At 47.0% G+C, this 19,545-nt stretch overlaps 1 protein-coding gene across 2 annotated transcripts; it reads left to right on the forward strand.

Annotated features, from left to right (window-relative positions):
• Window positions 1–1,699: 1,699 nt before the first annotated feature.
• Window positions 1,700–18,619, forward strand: tubgcp3 (tubulin, gamma complex associated protein 3). Of its 2 annotated transcripts, none has more exons than XM_048999232.1 (22): window positions 1,700–1,987; window positions 3,114–3,221; window positions 3,720–3,787; window positions 4,040–4,117; window positions 4,572–4,768; window positions 5,258–5,433; window positions 7,702–7,814; window positions 9,969–10,094; window positions 10,171–10,239; window positions 10,914–11,046; window positions 11,130–11,296; window positions 11,783–11,893; window positions 12,171–12,279; window positions 12,563–12,752; window positions 13,030–13,165; window positions 13,296–13,364; window positions 14,213–14,348; window positions 14,544–14,632; window positions 14,777–14,908; window positions 15,021–15,209; window positions 16,326–16,442; window positions 17,462–18,619. In XM_048999232.1, the coding sequence occupies exons 1-22, from the start codon at window positions 1,912–1,914 to the stop codon at window positions 17,621–17,623; spliced, it is 2,751 nt and encodes a 916-aa protein (XP_048855189.1). In that variant the 5' UTR covers window positions 1,700–1,911; the 3' UTR covers window positions 17,624–18,619. The 2 variants fall into 2 exon arrangements, with proteins under 2 accessions (XP_048855189.1, XP_048855190.1); XM_048999233.1 differs by having other exon boundaries at window positions 1,701–1,987; window positions 15,069–15,209.
• The last annotated feature ends 926 nt before the right edge of the window (window positions 18,620–19,545 follow it).

Here is a 19,545-nt window from a genome sequence, read left to right on the forward strand (position 1 = left end):
CATGGGAGCAGTCGGCGCAGGCGCATTCAGTAGTCACACCCACTCCCCCAAAGGACAGCGACAGCGTCGCTCGCGATGGCGAGGGACACCTCGCACTGAAACATCGCATCAGTCTGCCCTAACCCAGGCAGCGAGTGAATAGCAATTAATACAATCCGTTCATTTTCATTTGTCCTACGCAGGGTAGCGAGGCGTTAAATTTAAATTTAATTCCGTGTGACGCATTACGCGACTCCACTGTCACCAATCGCTACAGTTTTTTCTTCATCGTAAAATAGAAACATTCCATGTATTTTTGAACATCAAAAAACAGATCACAATTCAAGCGCTGAAACATTAAATAATAACAGTGAACAACATAACGACTCTGCAGTTGATCAATGAAGTCATAAACAATTGCTCTAAATTAGGGGAGTTTCTAGCCATTGAAAAGATCCTGGGCTAAGTCAAGTTCACCTGGGGCTTGACTTTTTCGTTTTCGAGGGAAAATTAATTGCCATCGGGGGAAAATACTCGGTGCTACAGGGCCAAGAGAAACTTTAGATAATTCCTTCCTGCTATTATCCGACGTAATTCAACTTTAAAAACTAATATACTTAAACTTATTTATTGTGTGAATTAGCCTATAGTTCTTGGATATTTGGCTTGCAAAAACATTCAAGTGTCTTCACCTAATTCAATGTAATTCTTTGTTATTAATTAAGTGGAGAATGAGAAGGGATACTCTTTGGCATAAAACGGACATTTAACTCGCAGCTTTTTATAGAATGCAAAATGTGAACCCTAAGTAAAATTCACAATTTAAGGAGCGTTATTAGTTCAGTGGAGAAAAAAAATCCAGTTGTCATCAAAACGCACAGCCAGTGTAATAAGTGGGCTATCAATAAAATCATCAAGATTTTATCAGTTCAAGAAATTGCATTTATTTCTGATTAACAGTGACCCGAGAAATTGCTAATTGAGAACTTTAAGTATGAGAATAGAGTGGATGCTATGGTGTAATGGCTCATCCGAAATGATGGGATTTTTTTCGACTTTTTTTTTTAAACAAAGTTTAAAGATATTTCATTGAACAGCAGACAGGGCTGCTATGGACGAAACAACATGAGTAAAGTACTGTTGATTTATTAGCGTTTAATGCAGGGCAAATGAAGGCAGAGGTACGATAGTAATTAATATATCGTTTTCAGGGTTAATTAAATTAAATTGTAGTATTTAGTACTGTAGTAAAAAAATGAAACATACGATATCTCCCGAACAATTATACGCGCCGTTTTGCTTGCGGCATGGAATTATTTGCATGCCTTAAGAAGTTTTATGTGGAAGAGCTATAACTCAAGAAGAGAAACCTCATCAACCAGAATATTGCATGCAAGACATGAAAACATAAGAAACATAAGACTATTTGTGGAAAAAATAGCACAAATAGCAATAAAACACAGCTTACTATGCGAAAAAAACAAAGCGATTAAATATACCTATATTTATATTTCGGAGTTTCATATAATACATTGTCTAATTAGCATTATTTATATATAATGCTATATATATATATATATATATATATATATATATATATATATATATATATATATATATATATATATATATATATATATATATATATATAGTAGATAGATTTCGGTAGTAAAGAACGGCGTAGGAAGGAATATTTGGGAACCTTCGGCTGTGTCCATATTCTCAGCCGGACCGTTTTTTCGTGCGGCTCGCACATCACAGCGGATGCGACACTTTCATAATTCAGCCCAGTTCACAGCCGCGAAAAGTGCTTTCGGCGGGTTCGGTTAAAATGGCGCTGTTGCTAAGAGCGGAAAATTGCCGCTCGAACGACAACAGCAGGTAGAAGGCGACTCCCAGTCGGCACTCGCTTGTAGAAGATTGCTTGGCGCCATGGCGGCTTTGGACCAGAAGTCGCCTAATGTCCTTTTGCAGAGCCTTTGTTGCAGGATCACTGGGAAAAGCGAAGGTAACTGCGGCCAACGCCGGGCGTTTGTCCTGCCGGATAAAATCGCATTGGTCCGGCCTTGGGCATGGGGACAGTACCGGTGGTGGCTATTTTCACAGATCGGGTGCACCAGGAGCCAAAAGGCCCAAAGAGGTGTAATTAAATAGGATGCTGACATGCAGGGGCATCCTGTCCTGTTAGACGCGTTTTAACTGTCACACGTCGCCGTTAGCTACTGCCTTGATATTATGGTGCATTTAATCTACATCACCATAACAAATTTCTTTTAAAAATCGCCGTGGTAGATGCGTGAATGTGAATGAATGATGATATTGCCCGCGCCTGTCCGTATCTTTTGGGACTGAAGTTCAGTGACATGTGGCTGTAAAGAACTGGTATCTAATTATGCCTCTGTGCGCCAGTGTGAAGATCTCATTGGCTAGCATCATAGGAGGGTGCGCCCTCATCGCCAGTTTTGCCTGAATAGCTCCATGACCACTGTAACCCTAATCGCCAAGTGTTTGTCAAATCTGAGTTTGCCCGATCCCAGATCTGCTTTTTATCTCTGAATTGCGGTAGTACCGAGACTAATATGGAGACATAACTCCATAGATCATGACTATCGGCTTGTTTGTAGCTGCCTCCCAAATGATTGATTATTGATTTACTCCAGTGTATGTGCATATTTGACCAGATCCCACGAGAAGACAAGTAATAAGGAATCTGTTACTGCAAGAGTACTGTGTAATATGATTAGAGCAAAGCAAAATTGATTCATTGGTGGAGAAAAAATATGCAATTAACAATGATGTCTAATATGTCATTATACATATAATACCATGCACATAAGCAGAAGGGCTTAATAATGCAGTGAATTGTACTGTATCAGCACACATCCATGCCCTGGGGAGACTGCTGTGAAGGCACTGTATAAATTGAATTGAATTTAGGCTTACCGTTGATATCCCTGATATTTTGAAGTTCACAAGTGCAAGTCCAAAGTTAGTCAGGTGTTAGAGTGAATGTATGTGAGGGAAAAGCCAAATAGGTCTGTTCTAAAAGAACTTCACTAAAAATGAATGAGTGTTTTGTGGTTCAGGGTTATTGCGTCCCCAGCGCATCGCTGACTGCAAGGTGTTTGTTTCAGCTGAAGTGGCCCACCAGTTCCAGTATGCAGTCAGAGTGATCGGGAGCAACTACGCCCCCACCATCGAGCGTGACGAGTTCTTGGTCTCGGAGAAGATCAAGAAAGAGTGTGAGTCTAAACCGCATGGATCCCGGCTTCCGTTTTTAGTTAACGGTTTTCTATTAAGCCTACACACCCTTGCTATGCAATCTGTGACCTTCTGGACTGGGTATGAGCTCCTGTGGTCGTCAAGGGCAGGCTGTTCAGGCACTTTCAATTCGTCAGCTCTGAGTGATACATGACTATTCTAGGACATCCATTACCACTCTACTGACAGGAATTTTCTGTATTCATATGCTATTACTTTGCTTGGTCAGGGGCCAGATAAAAACAAATCTTTATTTGCCAAGAATAGTCCAAGAACAGCAGTGCAGTGGGAGTTTTTAGTGCCGAGCATTTTAATTATTAAGCCTGTTTAATGGCCATTTATCGATCCACGTTGAAGCCATGAACATTCATTTCTGAAATTCCTCAAATTTTTCCAGGGCTGTGCAAATTACCTATTTTCGAAAGATTCGCAAAGCTTTTACCTGTAACCGGGCTTCTTGTTTTGGCTCTCCTTGGCAGTGCTGAAGCAGAGGCGCGAGGCTGATGCGGCCCTTTTCTCAGAATTGCACCGGAAACTCCAGACGCAGGTCAGTTGGACCGCTGTGCTACGCGCTACCTGCTACGTACCAGGAAATTTTGCGACTTTGGCCCACTGGTGGAGCATGTAAAATGTAACTGAGCACTGCCGTGTTTGTTCAAAAAGTCTCCTATAGTTCGTCTGGCTCTTTAATCAACACGCCACCTGCTGGATGGGATAAATAAACGCAGGGGAATATATTTTGTTAATGCTGTGAAATCTGTCGTCAGAGAGTTGGGGGATGTTCTGCTTCTCCATACAGGGTGTGCTGAAGCACAGGTGGTCCATCCTGTACCTTCTTCTGAGCCTGTGTGAGGATCCCCGTAAGCCATGCAGCCGGGTCAGTATGTTATCTCGCCCTGGTCACATTAAACTTGAACCTGTAAAGGACAGAGCATTGCAAATCAAATCATAATGTGGACACACATTTTAACTTGTACTTTTACAACTGATGCACCCAATTCTGATATCCAAAATGTCTGCAGCTTCCAAAGATACAAAAGCTGTAGATCTTCAGCATTATGTCTAAATATAATTGCCGAGAATGCAAAGGCGCCCCATCCTGGGTTGTTCCCTGCCTTGCACCCGGAGCTTCTGGGATAGGCTCCGGACCCCTGTAAAGATGGATGGATGGATAATGTCCAGTAATAACATTTGTCAATCTTTTCCACATGATTCTAGAAGTATTAATTTAATCACCGGTGATAAATTCTGCCCCCGCGCCACCCACCCATCCTATTGGGAGAGTCAAACCTGCAGCCAACGTAACGCGTCATGTGACCTCTTCATTGCAGGTGGCTGGCTACGGCTCCCTGTTTGCCCAGGCCCTGCCCCGAGATGCCCACTCTACTCCATTCTACTGCACCCGCCCCCAGAGCCTTTCTCTGGGCCACCCTGAGCGCTCATCCACCCTGGGCACCAGCGGCATCAGCAGCCTTGGCACGTACACCCTGAACGGACCCACCCTCACTCCCCAGGCCCTGCTGTCGGGGTGAGCTCAGAGCCTCACGGCCACAGTCTGACCCCAGATCATCATGCCTCCCAAGCCGTCTGCAGTACCATTAAAAGCCCTGAATAATGTATGGGGTCTCGTAACTTACTGCTTTTGCGTACGCAGCCGTCGTCCAGCCTCGCAAGGATCGTTTAGCCATTCCCTGTATGGATCCAAAGCGTCGTTAAACGTTTAAGGATGTCCTCCACAGTGTTTAATGCTCTCCGATTCTCCTTGGAGAGGCAATTAGCGCCCAGCGTGTTCTGGAGGGTGCACTTTTAATTGAATCCTAAACTGATGTCGGGGCACCGCCTGCCGTTAAATCTTCTGAGCGTAGCAGAGGACTCCAGTGGAGGTCGTCAGCAACCTTTCACTTTGCCATTAGTGTTTTCAGCTCTTGGTGGACATGATGTATCCTTCACTGACCCGTTGCTGTACTGGAGGCTCAGGCTGTGTCTGCGTGTGTTTGTGTGTGCGTGTCATCCCCAGGGCCCCGGCCCAGGTGTTGGGGGACTCTCTGCGGCAGCCTGGAACTCGCCTGGCCTGGACTCTGGCTCCTGGAACCTCGCCCTCAGCCACAGCACCTACCTCACGAGGCCCGCCCGTCCCGCCCGCGCTTACGGCCAGGACCCAGCCGAGGCTGCGGCGAGACGGTGATGAAAACGGTGGGTCCCCCCCCCCCCCCCCCCCCCCCAAGGGGCTTTTGCATTTCTCGTAACCCAATACCAGTGACATGGTGCTGGTGCCAAGCTGGTACCTAATTTGGAACTGGTTCTGTGCCAGTTCACTGGTGCCACGCCTTGAAAAGTTGGCACCGACCCAGATCCATAGAGTTCCTGGTCTGAAGCTGTGAACCCGTGCTGTCAGCATATGGGGGGGGGGGGGGGGGCTACAATGCGCTGTAAACTTTAGCAGAGCCGCTTTTGTTATTTCCAGTGATCGATGTTTTGTTTGATTTTAGTGTTTGCTGGAATTATGCAGAAATTAAAGTAGAGCTGGAGAAAGTAGGCCGTGTTCATATCTAATCAACAAAGTTACAAACTAAAACAAATATATATAAATTAAGTAATATTTTATATAAAATCAAATATATAAATGTATAAGTAAAATATTAATAGAGAACACAAAGCAGCACGGTCCAGAAAACATGTAAAACCGACGTGTTCATTACACACAATCCAAAATTGGTGCTTACTCTGAGTATGTGTTCCAGTGGGTGACTTATATACTCAAATTACTCTAATGGAGCTGGAGTTTTGGATGAGCTGCGACCGCTTGAGTCCAGGGTCTGTTGTATCCTACCAATGTCTAAACAACAAAGTTAGTAATCTGTATAAATTCGGCATGTCTTTATGCTTATTAAATTCGGTTTGCGGAGCACCACATGCTACCGTTTTGGTAAGTAATGGAAGCAGTAAGTACTGAAGTGGCAGTGAAGAAAGGGACAGTTAAGCAACCACATCATCTTTTAAAAGGGGAGATACTGTGGTTAAACTGGGTAAGAAGACGTTGGTGGAGTGGTGGTACTTTTTGCTGATTAGTCAGACTTGTTTATTTGGTAATATAGTTTCCAGTTTTATTTCAGTTAATGATTTTTTTTTCATTAGTTTACATTTTCCTTTCAGTTTTATTTTATGCTTATAAAACTGATCCCAACAGGCCCAATGCGCACGAGCACACCGGCACCGGCAACGTAGAATAAGTCCAGATTTTTAGCCGAAACATTTTCTCAAACACTTATTCAATAGAGATTCTCAGGTAGCAGGCTGGCAACCTCATGGCTTTAATAGTAACTGTATTTAGCAAGTGCAAATGTGTTAATGGTAATTCAATAAGCATAAATGGAGAACTTATGGTGTTCTGGCGGTCCATCCTCCAGGACAGCACCTGTGTTTTCCCTTCAGGTGCTCGTGCATATCGCTAGTACCGCTGCGGGATGCCATCGAAACTGCACAGTGTACAAACCACCTTTTTGTTTAGTGATAATTTGAACTACTCCCATAATTATGCAGTGACATTAAAAGAAAACATTTGTTGTTATGGATTGAAGAGTTTCAGAAATCAAAATGTAATTTCAATGAAATAATAAAAATGTCGATAGCAAAAAAAGTAAGGATTTTAAATATTGATGTCGACGCATTTTCAGCATCTACGTCATCGACTACTTGCGGCAGCCCTGTTCCCCGTCTGCAGATTGATTAAGGAGGGGTGGTTTGGAGCTCCGCACCAGTACGGATGCTGGGCAGATTTATTTTCTTCTCATAGGTTTTTTTCCACTGTCAAAGTCGACTGTACTGCATGGTTGAGAAGTCCGTTGATAGTAAGGGAGAATCAGTAATGCTTTAATATAGCTAATATTTCATAGAAAAGAATGATTTGATTAACGTAAGATCCTGATCATTATCTGTCAAAAAAAATTATTTAACGAACTCAGAAATGTTACATGCCTGTCGCCGTGTGTGTACTCGCCATCTGGTATAAATGCTGTTTTTAAACCAGTGGAAATGCAGCCTGGTTTTCAGGGCCTGCTTCTTGAGCAGCACCTGAGAACGGCTCTCTCTCAGCACTGGCACCAGCACTGGCATGGCACTAGTGGAAAAGCAGTATCTCTGACCTGGGTCTCAATGTCACGTCCACTCAGAAATCTGTGCAGTCAATGCCTTCCTCTGTGGATCCCTGGGGCTCCATAGAGGTAGAATGATTCTGCTCTTGTCCGGACTGGGGCACCGTAAAGGCAGGGAAAATGACTACGATTCCAAGGACCCCTACGTGACAGGGGTCCTAAATAATTTCAGACATAATTGGATGGGTCTGGGTTGGGGGCCCAATATGATACTATGTCATGGGGCCCAAAATCTCAAGTGGTGCCACTGAGTCCATGACTACATTAAATGAATTTAACTTAAAGCCCTCTGTACCTCTTCATTGCTCAGGCGAGATTAGCGAATCCGCCCTCGTCCGGGACATCCTCTACGTCTTCCAGGGAATCGACGGCAAGTTCATCAAAATGTGCACCCCTGAGAACTGTTACAAAATAGACACTAAGGTACGTGGACGTTCCTCTCCGTTCAGGCCGCGTCTTTCCTGCCCCACGTAGAGGCTGTACATGAGGGCCCTGGCACCTAGAACTGCGTGACGTTGAGTGGTTTTTGGCATCTAGTGGTATCATTAGACCGGCTTCATTTCAGAGCTCCTGTTTGTTCAGCCTTTTCTCCCGGCTGGCTTTATGTAGCAGGCGGTTCTCCTGTGCTGTGCCCAGGTCCAGGCAGACCACATTCACCCCTGGGTTTCCTCCTTGGTCTTGTCCTGTCAGCCCAGCCCGGCATGCTCACCACGCTGCCTCAGCATTCTCTAGTCTTGTACAGTTGGTTGGTAATCGCCCTGAAAGCAAAAAACAAATCAATAACTGCTTTGATTGCCCTTGAAGCCAGCAGATATATAAAGAAGGTGGAGTCCAAAATAAAATCCATACCCATTTCTGTACCTGGCGTTCGTCTGCTGCCAAATGCAGCTTGTGTGCTGAAGTGTAGATTGTCTCCTCTTCTCTCTATTATGAAGCGCAGAAACCTTTAACCCTGTGCTGCTATAAATTTTTTAACACGAGGATAGCCAGTCGCTAGACCGTGGATATGAACTTCATTGCTATTAGCCTTAAAGTCACCTTCCTTCGTGATATTAGCACTGCCATTTTTAGCCCTTGACTCAAGTTCCTTTTTGGCACCAATATTAGCATGATTATCCCTAGCCTGTGTTCCTTTTCTGGTGCTAATATTAGCATGATTAGCCCTAGCCTGTGTTCCTTTTCTGGTGCTAATATTAGCATGATTAGCCCTAGCCTGTGTTCCTTTTCTGGTGCTAATATTAGCATGATTAGCCCTAGCCTGTGTTCCTTTTCTGGGGCTAATATTAGCATGATTAGCCCTAGCCTGTGTTCCTTTTCTGGTGCTAATATTAGCATGATTAGCCCTAGCCTGTGTTCCTTTTCTGGTGCTAATATTAGCATGATTATCCCTAGCCTGTGTTCCTTTTCTGGTGCTAATATTAGCATGATTATCCCTAGCCTGTGTTCCTTTTCTGGTGCTAATATTAGCATGATTAGCCCTAGCCTGTGTTCCTTTTCTGGTGCTAATATTAGCATGATTAGCCCTAGCCTGTGTTCCTTTTCTGGTGCTAATATTAGCATGATTAGCCCTAGCCTGTGTTCCTTTTCTGGGGCTAATATTAGCATGATTAGCCCTAGCCTGTGTTCCTTTTCTGGTGCTAATATTAGCATGATTAGCCCTAGCCTGTGTTCCTTTTCTGGTGCTAATATTAGCATGATTAGCCCTAGCCTGTGTTCCTTTTCTGGTGCTAATATTAGCATGATTATCCCTAGCCTGTGTTCCTTTTCTGGTGCTAATATTAGCATGATTAGCCCTAGCCTGTGTTCCTTTTCTGGGGCTAATATTAGCATGATTAGCCCTAGCCTGTGTTCCTTTTCTGGGGCTAATATTAGCATGATTAGCCCTAGCCTGTGTTCCTTTTCTGGTGCTAATATTAGCATGATTAGCCCTAGCCTGTGTTCCTTTTCTGGTGCTAATATTAGCATGATTAGCCCTAGCCTGTGTTCCTTTTCTGGTGCTAATATTAGCATGATTAGCCCTAGCCTGTGTTCCTTTTCTGGTGCTAATATTTGCATGATTAGCCCTAGCCTGTGTTCCTTTTCTGGTGCTAATATTAGCATGATTAGCCTTAGCCTGTGTTCCTTTTCTGGTGCTAATATTAGCATGATTAGCCCTAGCCTGTGTTCCTTTTCTGGTGCTAATATTAGCATGATTAGCCCTAGCCTGTGTTCCTTATTTTAGCACTAATGTTAGCATGATTAACCCTAGCCTTGTTCCTTTTTTGGTGTCGATGCTCGTGTGGTTAGCCCTAGCTTTGTTCCTTTTTTAGCGTTAATATTAATGTGGATAGCCCTAGTTTGTGGTCCTTTTTTTAACGCTAATAGTAGCATGATTAGCCATAGCCTGTGTTCCTTTTCTGGTGCTAATATTAGCATGGTTACTCCGGGCTTCATGTTCCTATGTTTCACTAGCATCTGTGTAGTTAACCGTTGAATGCATATATTGTTTGCAGCTTGATAGTGCATTAGCATTAGCTTGTTCTTTGGCGCTGCTGGTGTTAGCCCTGATTGCCATTGTCCCCCTGTGGCACCCTCCAGGTGCCCCTGACCAAGTCGCTACGGGACCTTAGCAGCCGTTTGTCGGAGCTTGGCTGGCTACACAACAAAGTGAGGAAATATACAGATGCCCGGAGCTTAGACCGGGCCTTTGGCCTGGTGGGTCAGGTAGGAGACAAAGCCCAGAGCGGCCTTTTCTGGGTGGATGTGTGTCTGGGGTTAATAGGGGTCTGTCTATGTCCAGAGCTTCTGCGCTGCCCTCCATCAGGAGCTGAAGGAATACTACCGGTTGCTGTCTGTCTTGCACTCACAGGTAGGACAGTCTGCAGCTTTCAGCTTATCTGATTACTTCCCTTCTTTCCGATTTTTTAAAATCTTTTTTTTGTAAAATAGTGTCTTTACCACAGAGCTACATGGTACACAGGGGCGCCGCTAAGGGGGGGAAAGTTGGGACAATTCTAAGGGCCCACGCCCTTTAGGGGGCCCCAGAGATCTGAATGGGTGTGGTAGGGGGGCCCAACCTCATATTTTGTCATAGGGCCCAAAATTGCTAGCGGCGCCCCTGACGGTACAACACAAGTTTCCAGTGAGTGTACCTTTAAACCAGGGCTGGGGGACCTGTTCCCTGGAGGGCCAATGTGGGTGCAGTTTTTTGGGATGACCTCTCAATCAGCCAGTAATAAAGCGGTGGTACTCAACTCCAGTCCTGGGGACCCACTGTGATTGGCTGATTGAGAGGCCATCCCCATAACCTGCACCCACGCCGGCACTCCATGGATCGGGTTCAGCCACCCCTTCTTTAAACTCCCAACCTCAGCTTTGAAACCTAGGTAGGGGAGGGGCCCAGGAATCCAAGTAACTCCTGGATGACTGGGATGGGCTGATCTCTTGGTGGGCGTACCCAATAACATCTAACCGATGGCTTGGAGCTAGTGGTGCTTTGTTGTCTGGGGGATGATTTGACCCCAGGCCATCTGTGTACCTCAGCTGCAGTTGGAGGACGACCAGGGCGTCAACCTCGGGGGAGAGTGCAGCCTGACCCTCCGCAGGCTCCTCGTATGGACCTACGACCCCAAGGTCCGGCTCAAGACACTGGCAGCACTGGTGGATTACTGCCAAGGTCAGGGCAGGGGGAGGATTCCGTTTGGGTGCAGTCGGGCTCACTTAATATGTCCCTTAAATACATATCACTGATCTTGGCAGGACGTAAAGGAGGGGAGTTGACCTCGGCAGTGCACGCCTACGGGAAGACGGGGGACCCCTACATGCGTGCACTGGTGCAGCACGTCCTGGCTCTGGTGTCGCACCCCATCCTCAGCTTCCTGTACCGCTGGATCTATGATGGGGAGCTGGAGGACACCTACCATGAGGTAAGGGAGCTGGGGGTGCAGGGGCTGGGCTGTTTAGCTTGGTAACCTGTTCAAAGGTCCAGCAGAAAGTCCCATGCCTGCTGCCTCTGCCTTTCCTTGCTCTGACCTTCACTGTCTAATTCCAGGAAGATCCACAGTTTAGCTTCGTAAGTGAGCTCCTTCCAGCTCGGCCTTAACGGTCCCTGTGGAATTCCCCTTAATGTTCCTGCTCGCTGGCGCCCCCCTCCCCCAGCCTAGACTTTCCATTAGAGCGTTAACACAGTCCTGGCTGCCCAGCACGTAATGGGATTTGGCTTGCGGTGTCTCCCGCTCTTAAGCATCCAGTCTCCCTGCTGTTTCCTGAGACGCTCTTTTTCGACTTCGGGCTGAATATCTGTTAAATGCTGCATTTCCCCCTTGTTTTATGGATCAGCCACTTTTATTATTATTTGATCTCAGTCCCTGTGCTTGCGTTTGACCACAGTGCTTCTCTGCCCTCTCCTGCAGTTCTTTGTGGCCTCTGACCCAACCGTTAAGACGGACAGGCTGTGGCATGACAAGTACACGCTGCGCAAGTCCATGATCCCCTCATTTGTCACCATGGATCAGGCCCGGAAGGTGCTTCCCGCCATCGCAGCTCCAAGGCCTGCAAATCGGATTGGATCCATAATGTTGTGGTGCATGCGTGACATTTACATTACATTTTTATGTTTTTTTTTTTTTTTTTTTTTTTTTTTTATTTAGCAGGCACTTCTATACAAAGAACAACAATTTTTGAGAGAGCAGGGACAGACATTAAGGGCTTGAGATTTGAACCAACAACCTTCCGATGATAAGCACAGCATCCTATCCAGCTGAGCCGCAAACTGTCTCTGAAGCTCCTATTCTCCTCCAGGTTCTGCTCATTGGAAAGTCAATCAACTTCCTGCATCAGGTCTGCCATGACAGAACACCACCTGGGAAGATCACGCCTGGGTCAAAGGGCACCGACTCCCCCAGGGATGGTGAGCCGCCTAAGCGTTTGCAGTAGCCTCTGCCTCAGCCTCGAAAATCGTCGCTTAACCCCCCCCAACCCCCCCCCCCCCCCCAACTGCCCACGGGCTGCATAAAGGAGAGATGGAGAACTTCGGTGGGAGGAATATTGACCAGTGACACTGGAGCCCCCCTCCCCAGCTTGTCCTGTATTGATGGAAGCCATGGAAACGGTCGACGGGGTCCAGTGGCGGAGCCTCTCGGATGCATTGAGTAATGCGCCGTTCCCCCACCTCCCTGCCTCTGTCCCTGCAGCGGCCGAGCTCTTCACCGACCTGGAGGGTGCGTTCCAGGGCAAGATCGACGCAGCGTACTTCGAGACCAGCAAGTACCTGCTGGACATCCTGAACAAGAAATACTCTCTGCTGGAACACCTGCAGGCCATGCGGCGTTACCTCCTGCTGGGCCAGGGAGACTTCATCCGCCACCTCATGGACCTGTTGAAGTGAGGGCGCTCTCCCCTGTCCTTAGGCTGAAACTGAACCCTAAATCAGAAACCAGGGCAGCAGCTGCCAGAGGGATTAATGACCTCATGGACTCTGCTACCTGAGACAAGGCCTCCCTGTACTGAATGTAACACATCGTAAGCTTGTGCTAGCATTCATTGTAATGATTCAACTGAATTGCAACCATTTTGGGCTTCCATCCACACATTACAAAGTACAAACTTCTTCCTGGTGTTTCCTTACCCCTGACCTTTGAACTTCGCTCCCTGTACCCAGGCCTGAATTGGCACGTCCGGCTACCACGCTGTACCAGCACAACTTAACGGGTATTCTGGAGACGGCAGTGAGAGCCACCAATGCCCAGTTCGACAGTCCCGAGACCCTTAAGCGACTGGACGTCCGGCTCTTGGAGGTATCTCAGGCCACGCCTCCTGGCTGCAAAGGATTCTGGGTGTTCAGTCTTGCTGAATGTGTTCCTGTCTCTGTTGTACTGAGCATGTACTCGGGGACATGCTTCCTGACATCTGGCCGTCGCGTTCTAGGTGTCGCCGGGAGATACTGGCTGGGATGTCTTCAGCTTAGACTACCATGTGGATGGACCAATCGCCACGGTAACAGCTTCCATCCTTTCCCTCCGAAATGCCAAACACTGTCGCTGTCATGGAGGCTTTCTGATATTATTATTATCGGATTACACCCCTTCCTTTTGGTGTTGTTAATAGCCTTAAGTGTAGACTTATGTCATCAATGAATGATTGGTTCTTTTCAAACTAATCTTTTAAGTGAACAAAATGATTTCGATCTGACCCGACTGCACTTATGGGTCCAGATCGGTGAACATATCTTTCGTACTGTCTCTTTCGCCGCCCACTGGTATACTGATGTACAGACATTTGTTATTGTATTAACGAATTAATGAGTAACAGAAATAGACTTGGAGTTTGGGAAACATGGAAATGAACGACTGTACAAATCTGAAACTCAACAAAATTATCATTTCATTCTCCACTTAAACAAAGTGCTGGGTCTAGCCCTTGGCAGGCCCATAGCCAGAAATAGAATTTCGGGAGGGCCCCCTCCTCACCCATTAGATTATTTCGCTGAACAGGGGACTTTATTTTGGTCCCCTTGTGCCAATTGTTTTTTTTTTTTTTTTTTTTTTTTTTTTTTTTTTTTTTTTTTTTAAAGGACTTTTTAAAAATAAGTGTTTATTAAATGATCTTTGTCCAGCCTGTGGATTTATTATGTCACCAGCTTCCGATTTTCGTTTATGGATTTAAAATGTGAGCTTCAGAGAGTGATAGATGGAAGTACCAGGGTGTTATGTGGCATTACCGTCTCACAGTCAGAGCTCAAAGTAGGACGTGTGTCATTCTGTATGCTGTACGCCCTCTGCTGGGCTGTGCTCAGCCATGCCTAAGCCATGTCCTGCATGTGTGTTTTGTTCCTCCTGCGGCAGGTTTTCACACGCGAATGCATGAGCTGTTATCTGCGCGTCTTCAACTTCCTGTGGCGCGCCAAGCGCATGGAGTACATCCTCACGGACATCTGGAAGGGCCAGATGTGCAGCGGCAAGCTGCTGAAGGGCATGCCAGGTGGGAGTCGAGACACCTTCTTAATTCGCAGCATCTCTGGGGAGGTCGGCAATCTCCTGGAGGCCCTGATCCTTGGAGGATTCAGGAGTTAAGACTCTGGACGGCACGGTCGCGCTCGTTCAGCTGCGGTCGTGGGCTGCTGTACTCCCTCAGACATGTACAGGTGCAGTGATGGGGTTTGTTTGTGTGCTACAGAGCTGTCAGGGGTGCTGCACCAGTGTCACGTTCTGGCCTCTGAGATGGTTCACTTCATCCATCAGATGCAGTACTACATCACCTTCGAGGTAGGGCTTCTCCTGTCCAGCACAGTCACGGGGCGATTGCGTGTTTTGGGAGAGTCGCTTCATTCTGTTTACGAAGTGAAGTTTGCCAGGTGAAGATCCCTGTTGTATTTTTTTGGTGTTTTAAGTCACTCCCTGTGTGTGTAGGTTCTTGAGTGCTCTTGGGACGAGCTGTGGAACAAGGTCCAGCAGGCCCAGGACCTTGACCAAGTTATCGCCGCCCATGAGATTTTCCTGAGCACCATAATCTCCCGCTGCTTACTGGACACCAACAGCAGGGTAATACCCACACACTTGCACATACACGCCACACACATGCCTAAATGCACAGACTTAGGCCCTGTAGTAATGAAACAGGTAAAATACAAGTTTATTCTCGCGTATCCTCAAGGGATATCCAGAACCCCAAGAGCATAATGACCCGTGTTCCCCGGCCCAGTCCCTGCTGAACCAGCTGAGGGCCATCTTCGACCAGATCATCGAGTTCCAGAATGCGCAGGATGCCCTCTACCGCTCCGCCCTGGAGGAGCTGAAGCAGAGGACGGCATTCGAGGACAGGAAGCAGCAACGGGAGGGCGAGGTACAGCCGGAGGGCCAGGTTACCGGGCGACGTGGGCTCAGAATGGGGGGAACGGAGGCCTCTGGGCAGGGCGGGACTCTTATTATTTTTTTTTATGTGCTGTCCAAGGTTGCAGGAGATGTCCCTAAGCACGCTAGGTCGCTTGAGTCACCATGTGTCAGGCTGATTCAAGCCAGGGCAAATTGGCTCTATGTCCGCTCCTGTCCAGTGGCACTCTGGCTGGAAGGCAGCCAGGTTTTTTTTTTTGCAAGCCACGTGGTCGTATTCTCTTACCATCGATTTCGGCAACAGGAGGAGCATTTGGAGGTGTTGTGTAAACAAGTGACTGGTGGTAGCTGGTTTTATAAGGCCTGTAAATAATCATCAGGCTGCGCTGATGCTTCCTTAGTGTCTTTTGTTTTTTTAATGTTCCATTGATTTTGCACCTTTTACCCAAAGTGTCCTGGTAGCATTTCACATAATTACGACTGTTACAGAAACCGGTCCAGTAAAGTGATGTTCCCTGGCTCCTGCTGGAGCTTCCAAACTTGTGGTGACACTTAAAATGCTTGCATGTGTGTCCTTGGTCAGGCGTCGATTATGAGATGCGGCCTGACTTTGCAAATTCCTCCAAGCTGGAGACTCGCGTCTCGGGCGGCGCGCGACAAATCTGCCGCAGCGTTACCTGATATCTCTCGTAAAAACGGTTTGCCATCTGTACGGCTGCTCTGTGTTCAGCCGTGGGAGAAATAAAACCTTGTGAGCTCCGCAACTTTAGAGACACCACACACAACCAGAGCATGGATCAGGCTCATCGATGAGTGGCTCAGCGGGCTAAGCCTTTGTCCCCGCGATCGGAAGGTCGCAGATTCAAGACCCAGCCTCCGCATAATAGTCACATGTCCGAGGGCCCTTAACCCCCAGCTCCATGGGTGCGCGTGGACGTCTGCTCTTCGCTGTGATTCTCCAAGCTCGCTCGCACCTCCATATGTGTCTGTGTGTCTCATGGAGAGCAATACTCACACTTGTGCACATGGCAAATAAAAGGGTCATTTCATTTCATGCTTGCCCCCCGTGATGTACTGTTCCTTTAAGAGACGATTGGATGGTTTGATGCCATGCCTGCCTCTTTTTCAGGGGGAGTGGGGGGTGTCGGCCGCCGAAGAGGCCGAGGAGAAGAAGCGAGTCCAGAAGTTCCAGGAGACCATACCAAAAATGTGCTCACAACTCAGAATACTGACACACTTCTACCAGGTTTGTGAGCCTCCCACCACCCCACTCACACCCCCCCAGCATTACATAATGCACCACACGCAGGCTCCATTCACGCAGCGACCCGTAATATCGCCTCTCTCCTTATACATGCCCTTTCTAATGGGCTCCCACTGTAGAATGCACTGATCAAGTTTGCCAGCTGCTGCCTGAATTGCAAAAGTCCTAGAAGTGACCCAACCCGGTCCTCGGGGACCCCCAGACAGTTTGTGCTGCCTGCCAGACTGTCCACATTTTTCTGGAGCTGGAAGGGGGCAAAAACATGGTCCTCAGGGTGTCCCTAGACAGTCCGGGTTGGGAAACACTGGTCCAGTCAATTTGACGCTAACATGCTATCTGTAATCCCGAAATGGGAAATGCATATGGTTTTTGGACCAGTCTGAGACTGCTACCAGAAATGCTTGTCTCATTAGCCCGATAATTCAAAATCTTTTTGAATTTCAGATCTTTTTCAAACTATGCAGAAATTTACGGTTAAAGATCTGGAAGTGGTCAAATTTTGAGATAAATCACGCCAAAATTGAAGCAGCACCACACAAGTGGTAGCAAAGAGAAGGGCAGCCTCAGACACTGATCTCGTTAGAGTGATAAATCAAAAAGTATTTGATGGATCTTTTTCAGACTTCACAGGCACTTTGTATAGAAGAAGGCCTTGAACTTTTGAGACAAATCACAGCAAAACTGAAGCGCTGCCATTTAGCGGTAGCCCATGAAAAGATAGGTGTAGGTCTGGTGAACCTGATTACATTGAGTCACACTCTCCACCTCCCCAGAACATCTTCATTAAAAGCGCAAGTTTGTGTAAGGGGGTAAAAGATCGGTGAGGTTGGGGGTGTGTTAGGAGCAATGACATCTGGTGGGGGTGACAGGGCCATCTGGGAAATTAGTCATTGTCGTTCCAACAGCATCTAGTTACCAAGGCGGAGAGTCTCTATGTAAAGAATGTTGTGTTTGTCTTCGGCCTTCGGGTCACTGATTGTGGTCTGGTGTCTCGGTCACAGGGGATCGTACAGCAGTTCCTGGTTCTCCTCATGAGCAGTTCAGACGAGAGCCTCCAGTTTCTCAGCTTCCGCCTAGACTTCAATGAGCACTACAAGGCCAGGGACCCCCGCCTGCGCGTCTCCCTCGGAGCCACCAGGGGGCGACGGAGCTCCAACATTTAATGGGATGCTGGGGCCCACGGCCATCTCCTCCTCCTCGTTTTGATAAATTAAAAGTGTAAACACACACCTGGTCAATAGGGCTACATGGAACTCAATCCACTGTCAAGCGAAAAAAACATAAAACGACATGTCTGCTTTACCCATGATGTTGCCAAAATGTAGATCTTCAGCAATCATCCTATGAGACCAGAGGCACAAGTAAGATATTGTAAGCAGCACGAGATCATACCTGCTCGCCCCCTCCCTTTGCCTTGTTTCATTTCAGGCCTGCTTGACTCCACCCCTCTGATAATCATGTTGCCCTGTTATTGGTTGCTCTGTTTAGTTTATAATCATTGAGTCTGTGAATCCTGAGGTTTTGCACTTTTAAGAATGTTTGCTTGTTCGTCATCTGCCCTGATGTCTTAAGGATTGTTCCTCCCTGTACAGACACCTCACTTTAATATTATTTATAGTTCCTACAGCACGCCTACCAGTACGGACGTTGCCCTTCAAAGACTTCTGCCTTACTCCAAAATCCTGGAGCTCAGGATCTGTTCCGTCAGGCTCACGGTGAAATTTCTCACACACAGTATTCCGTTTGTAATCCGTTTGCTTTGCTTTGGTAGTGACTCCACCGCGATGTTGCATTGCCCACCGTTTGCCTTCTGAACCAAACATCGGACCCTCCCCTCCCCACTGTGTTCATCCCAGGAACACAGGTCGTAGGTCCGCTCTGGATCCTGTACCTGTACACCCCACCACCCCCCACCGCACCTCGCTGGAAAATTTTGACATTGCTAAGTGGTCTGTTCCCAGTATGACGGTTTGTGTTAGCCAGATACACTGAGGCTCAGATGTGCTGTCAAAGTCTTGAAGTCTTAAGGAAATGAAGGTGATGGAGGATGAATGTTAGTTGAGGGGCGGCACTGGAGTCAACCATGACAATTCCTGCTTTGTATAGTATGTGTTAAAAACCATCTTGTCATCTCTTGAATAAATCTTTTTCAAAAAAAAAAAAAAAAAAACATTTTTTATCTTAAGATGGTAAATGGACTGCATTTATATAGCGCTTTTCTACTCCTACGAGTACTCAAAGCGCTTTACATTTCATGCCTCACATTCACCCATCCACACACCGGTGGCAGAGGCTGCCATGCAAGGTGCCAACCTGCTCACCGGGAGCAATTTGGGGTTCAGTGTCTTGCTCAAGGACACTTTGATGGGGTCAGGAGGAACCAGGGCTCGAACCTGCAACCCTCCAGTTGCCGAACGAAAGCACTACCTCCTGTGCCACCATCTTCCCCCCAAGATGGCCTAGGATCCAACACAACAGTACAGGGGAGCGAGGTAAGCCACATGCACTGATTACAGCGCATTACTGCACCCACCACACCACCTCAGCGATGAGAACCTGAGTGCAGCCATGCGGCAGGTGTTACCTCTGCACCACACTAGTCCAAATGGACCGGTGTGAGTTTTCTTTTCCCCGTTGCTGGAGTGCCAATAGGACAGTTTGTTTTTAAATACAAAGGTCTATATTGAGGGGATGAATGAAGTCAGGTTGGATCTTGAGGAGGTATACATGCCTCCAAGTTCCTACGCCTGGGGCAATAACATAAATGAGCCATGTTGTTTGCCAACAAAATGGTCAGATATGGGTGTCTCACTGAGGGGCATACTTTTTGTTTTAAGCGTTTTTCAGAGGATTAGTCCCAAGAAATGCGCCGAACCAGGCCGTATATGCGAGAAACCAACTTGTGAGTCGCGTTAGAGTCGCTCCAATATTTTCTCGGCGATTTTATCGTCACCGACTTTGTGTTGCCACCAGGTGGCAGCAAGTGTTAATAGTTTCCAGAAAAGAGCTGCAGGCTTACGTCATTTGCTGCTTTTCACGCCATTCAGTCATACATGTCAGGTGTAGTGGATTTCAGTGAGTTACT

This window comes from Brienomyrus brachyistius, unplaced genomic scaffold (genome assembly GCF_023856365.1).
Source record: "Brienomyrus brachyistius isolate T26 unplaced genomic scaffold, BBRACH_0.4 scaffold44, whole genome shotgun sequence".
In the NCBI taxonomy this organism is placed as follows: domain Eukaryota; kingdom Metazoa; phylum Chordata; class Actinopteri; order Osteoglossiformes; family Mormyridae; genus Brienomyrus; species Brienomyrus brachyistius.

What these genes read in the sequence shown, in the direction of transcription:
- tubgcp3 (XM_048999232.1), top strand. Translation starts at nt 1,912, where the DNA reads ATGGCGGCTTTGGACCAGAAGTCGCCTAATGTCCTTTTGCAGAGCCTT. An exon ending in GGAGAAGATCAAGAAAGAGT is followed by an intron (nt 3,222 to 3,719) that starts GTGAGTCTAAAC and finishes TCTCCTTGGCAG; the next exon opens with TGCTGAAGCAGAGGCGCGAG. An exon ending in ACTGGTGGATTACTGCCAAG is followed by an intron (nt 11,047 to 11,129) that starts GTCAGGGCAGGG and finishes TGATCTTGGCAG; the next exon opens with GACGTAAAGGAGGGGAGTTG.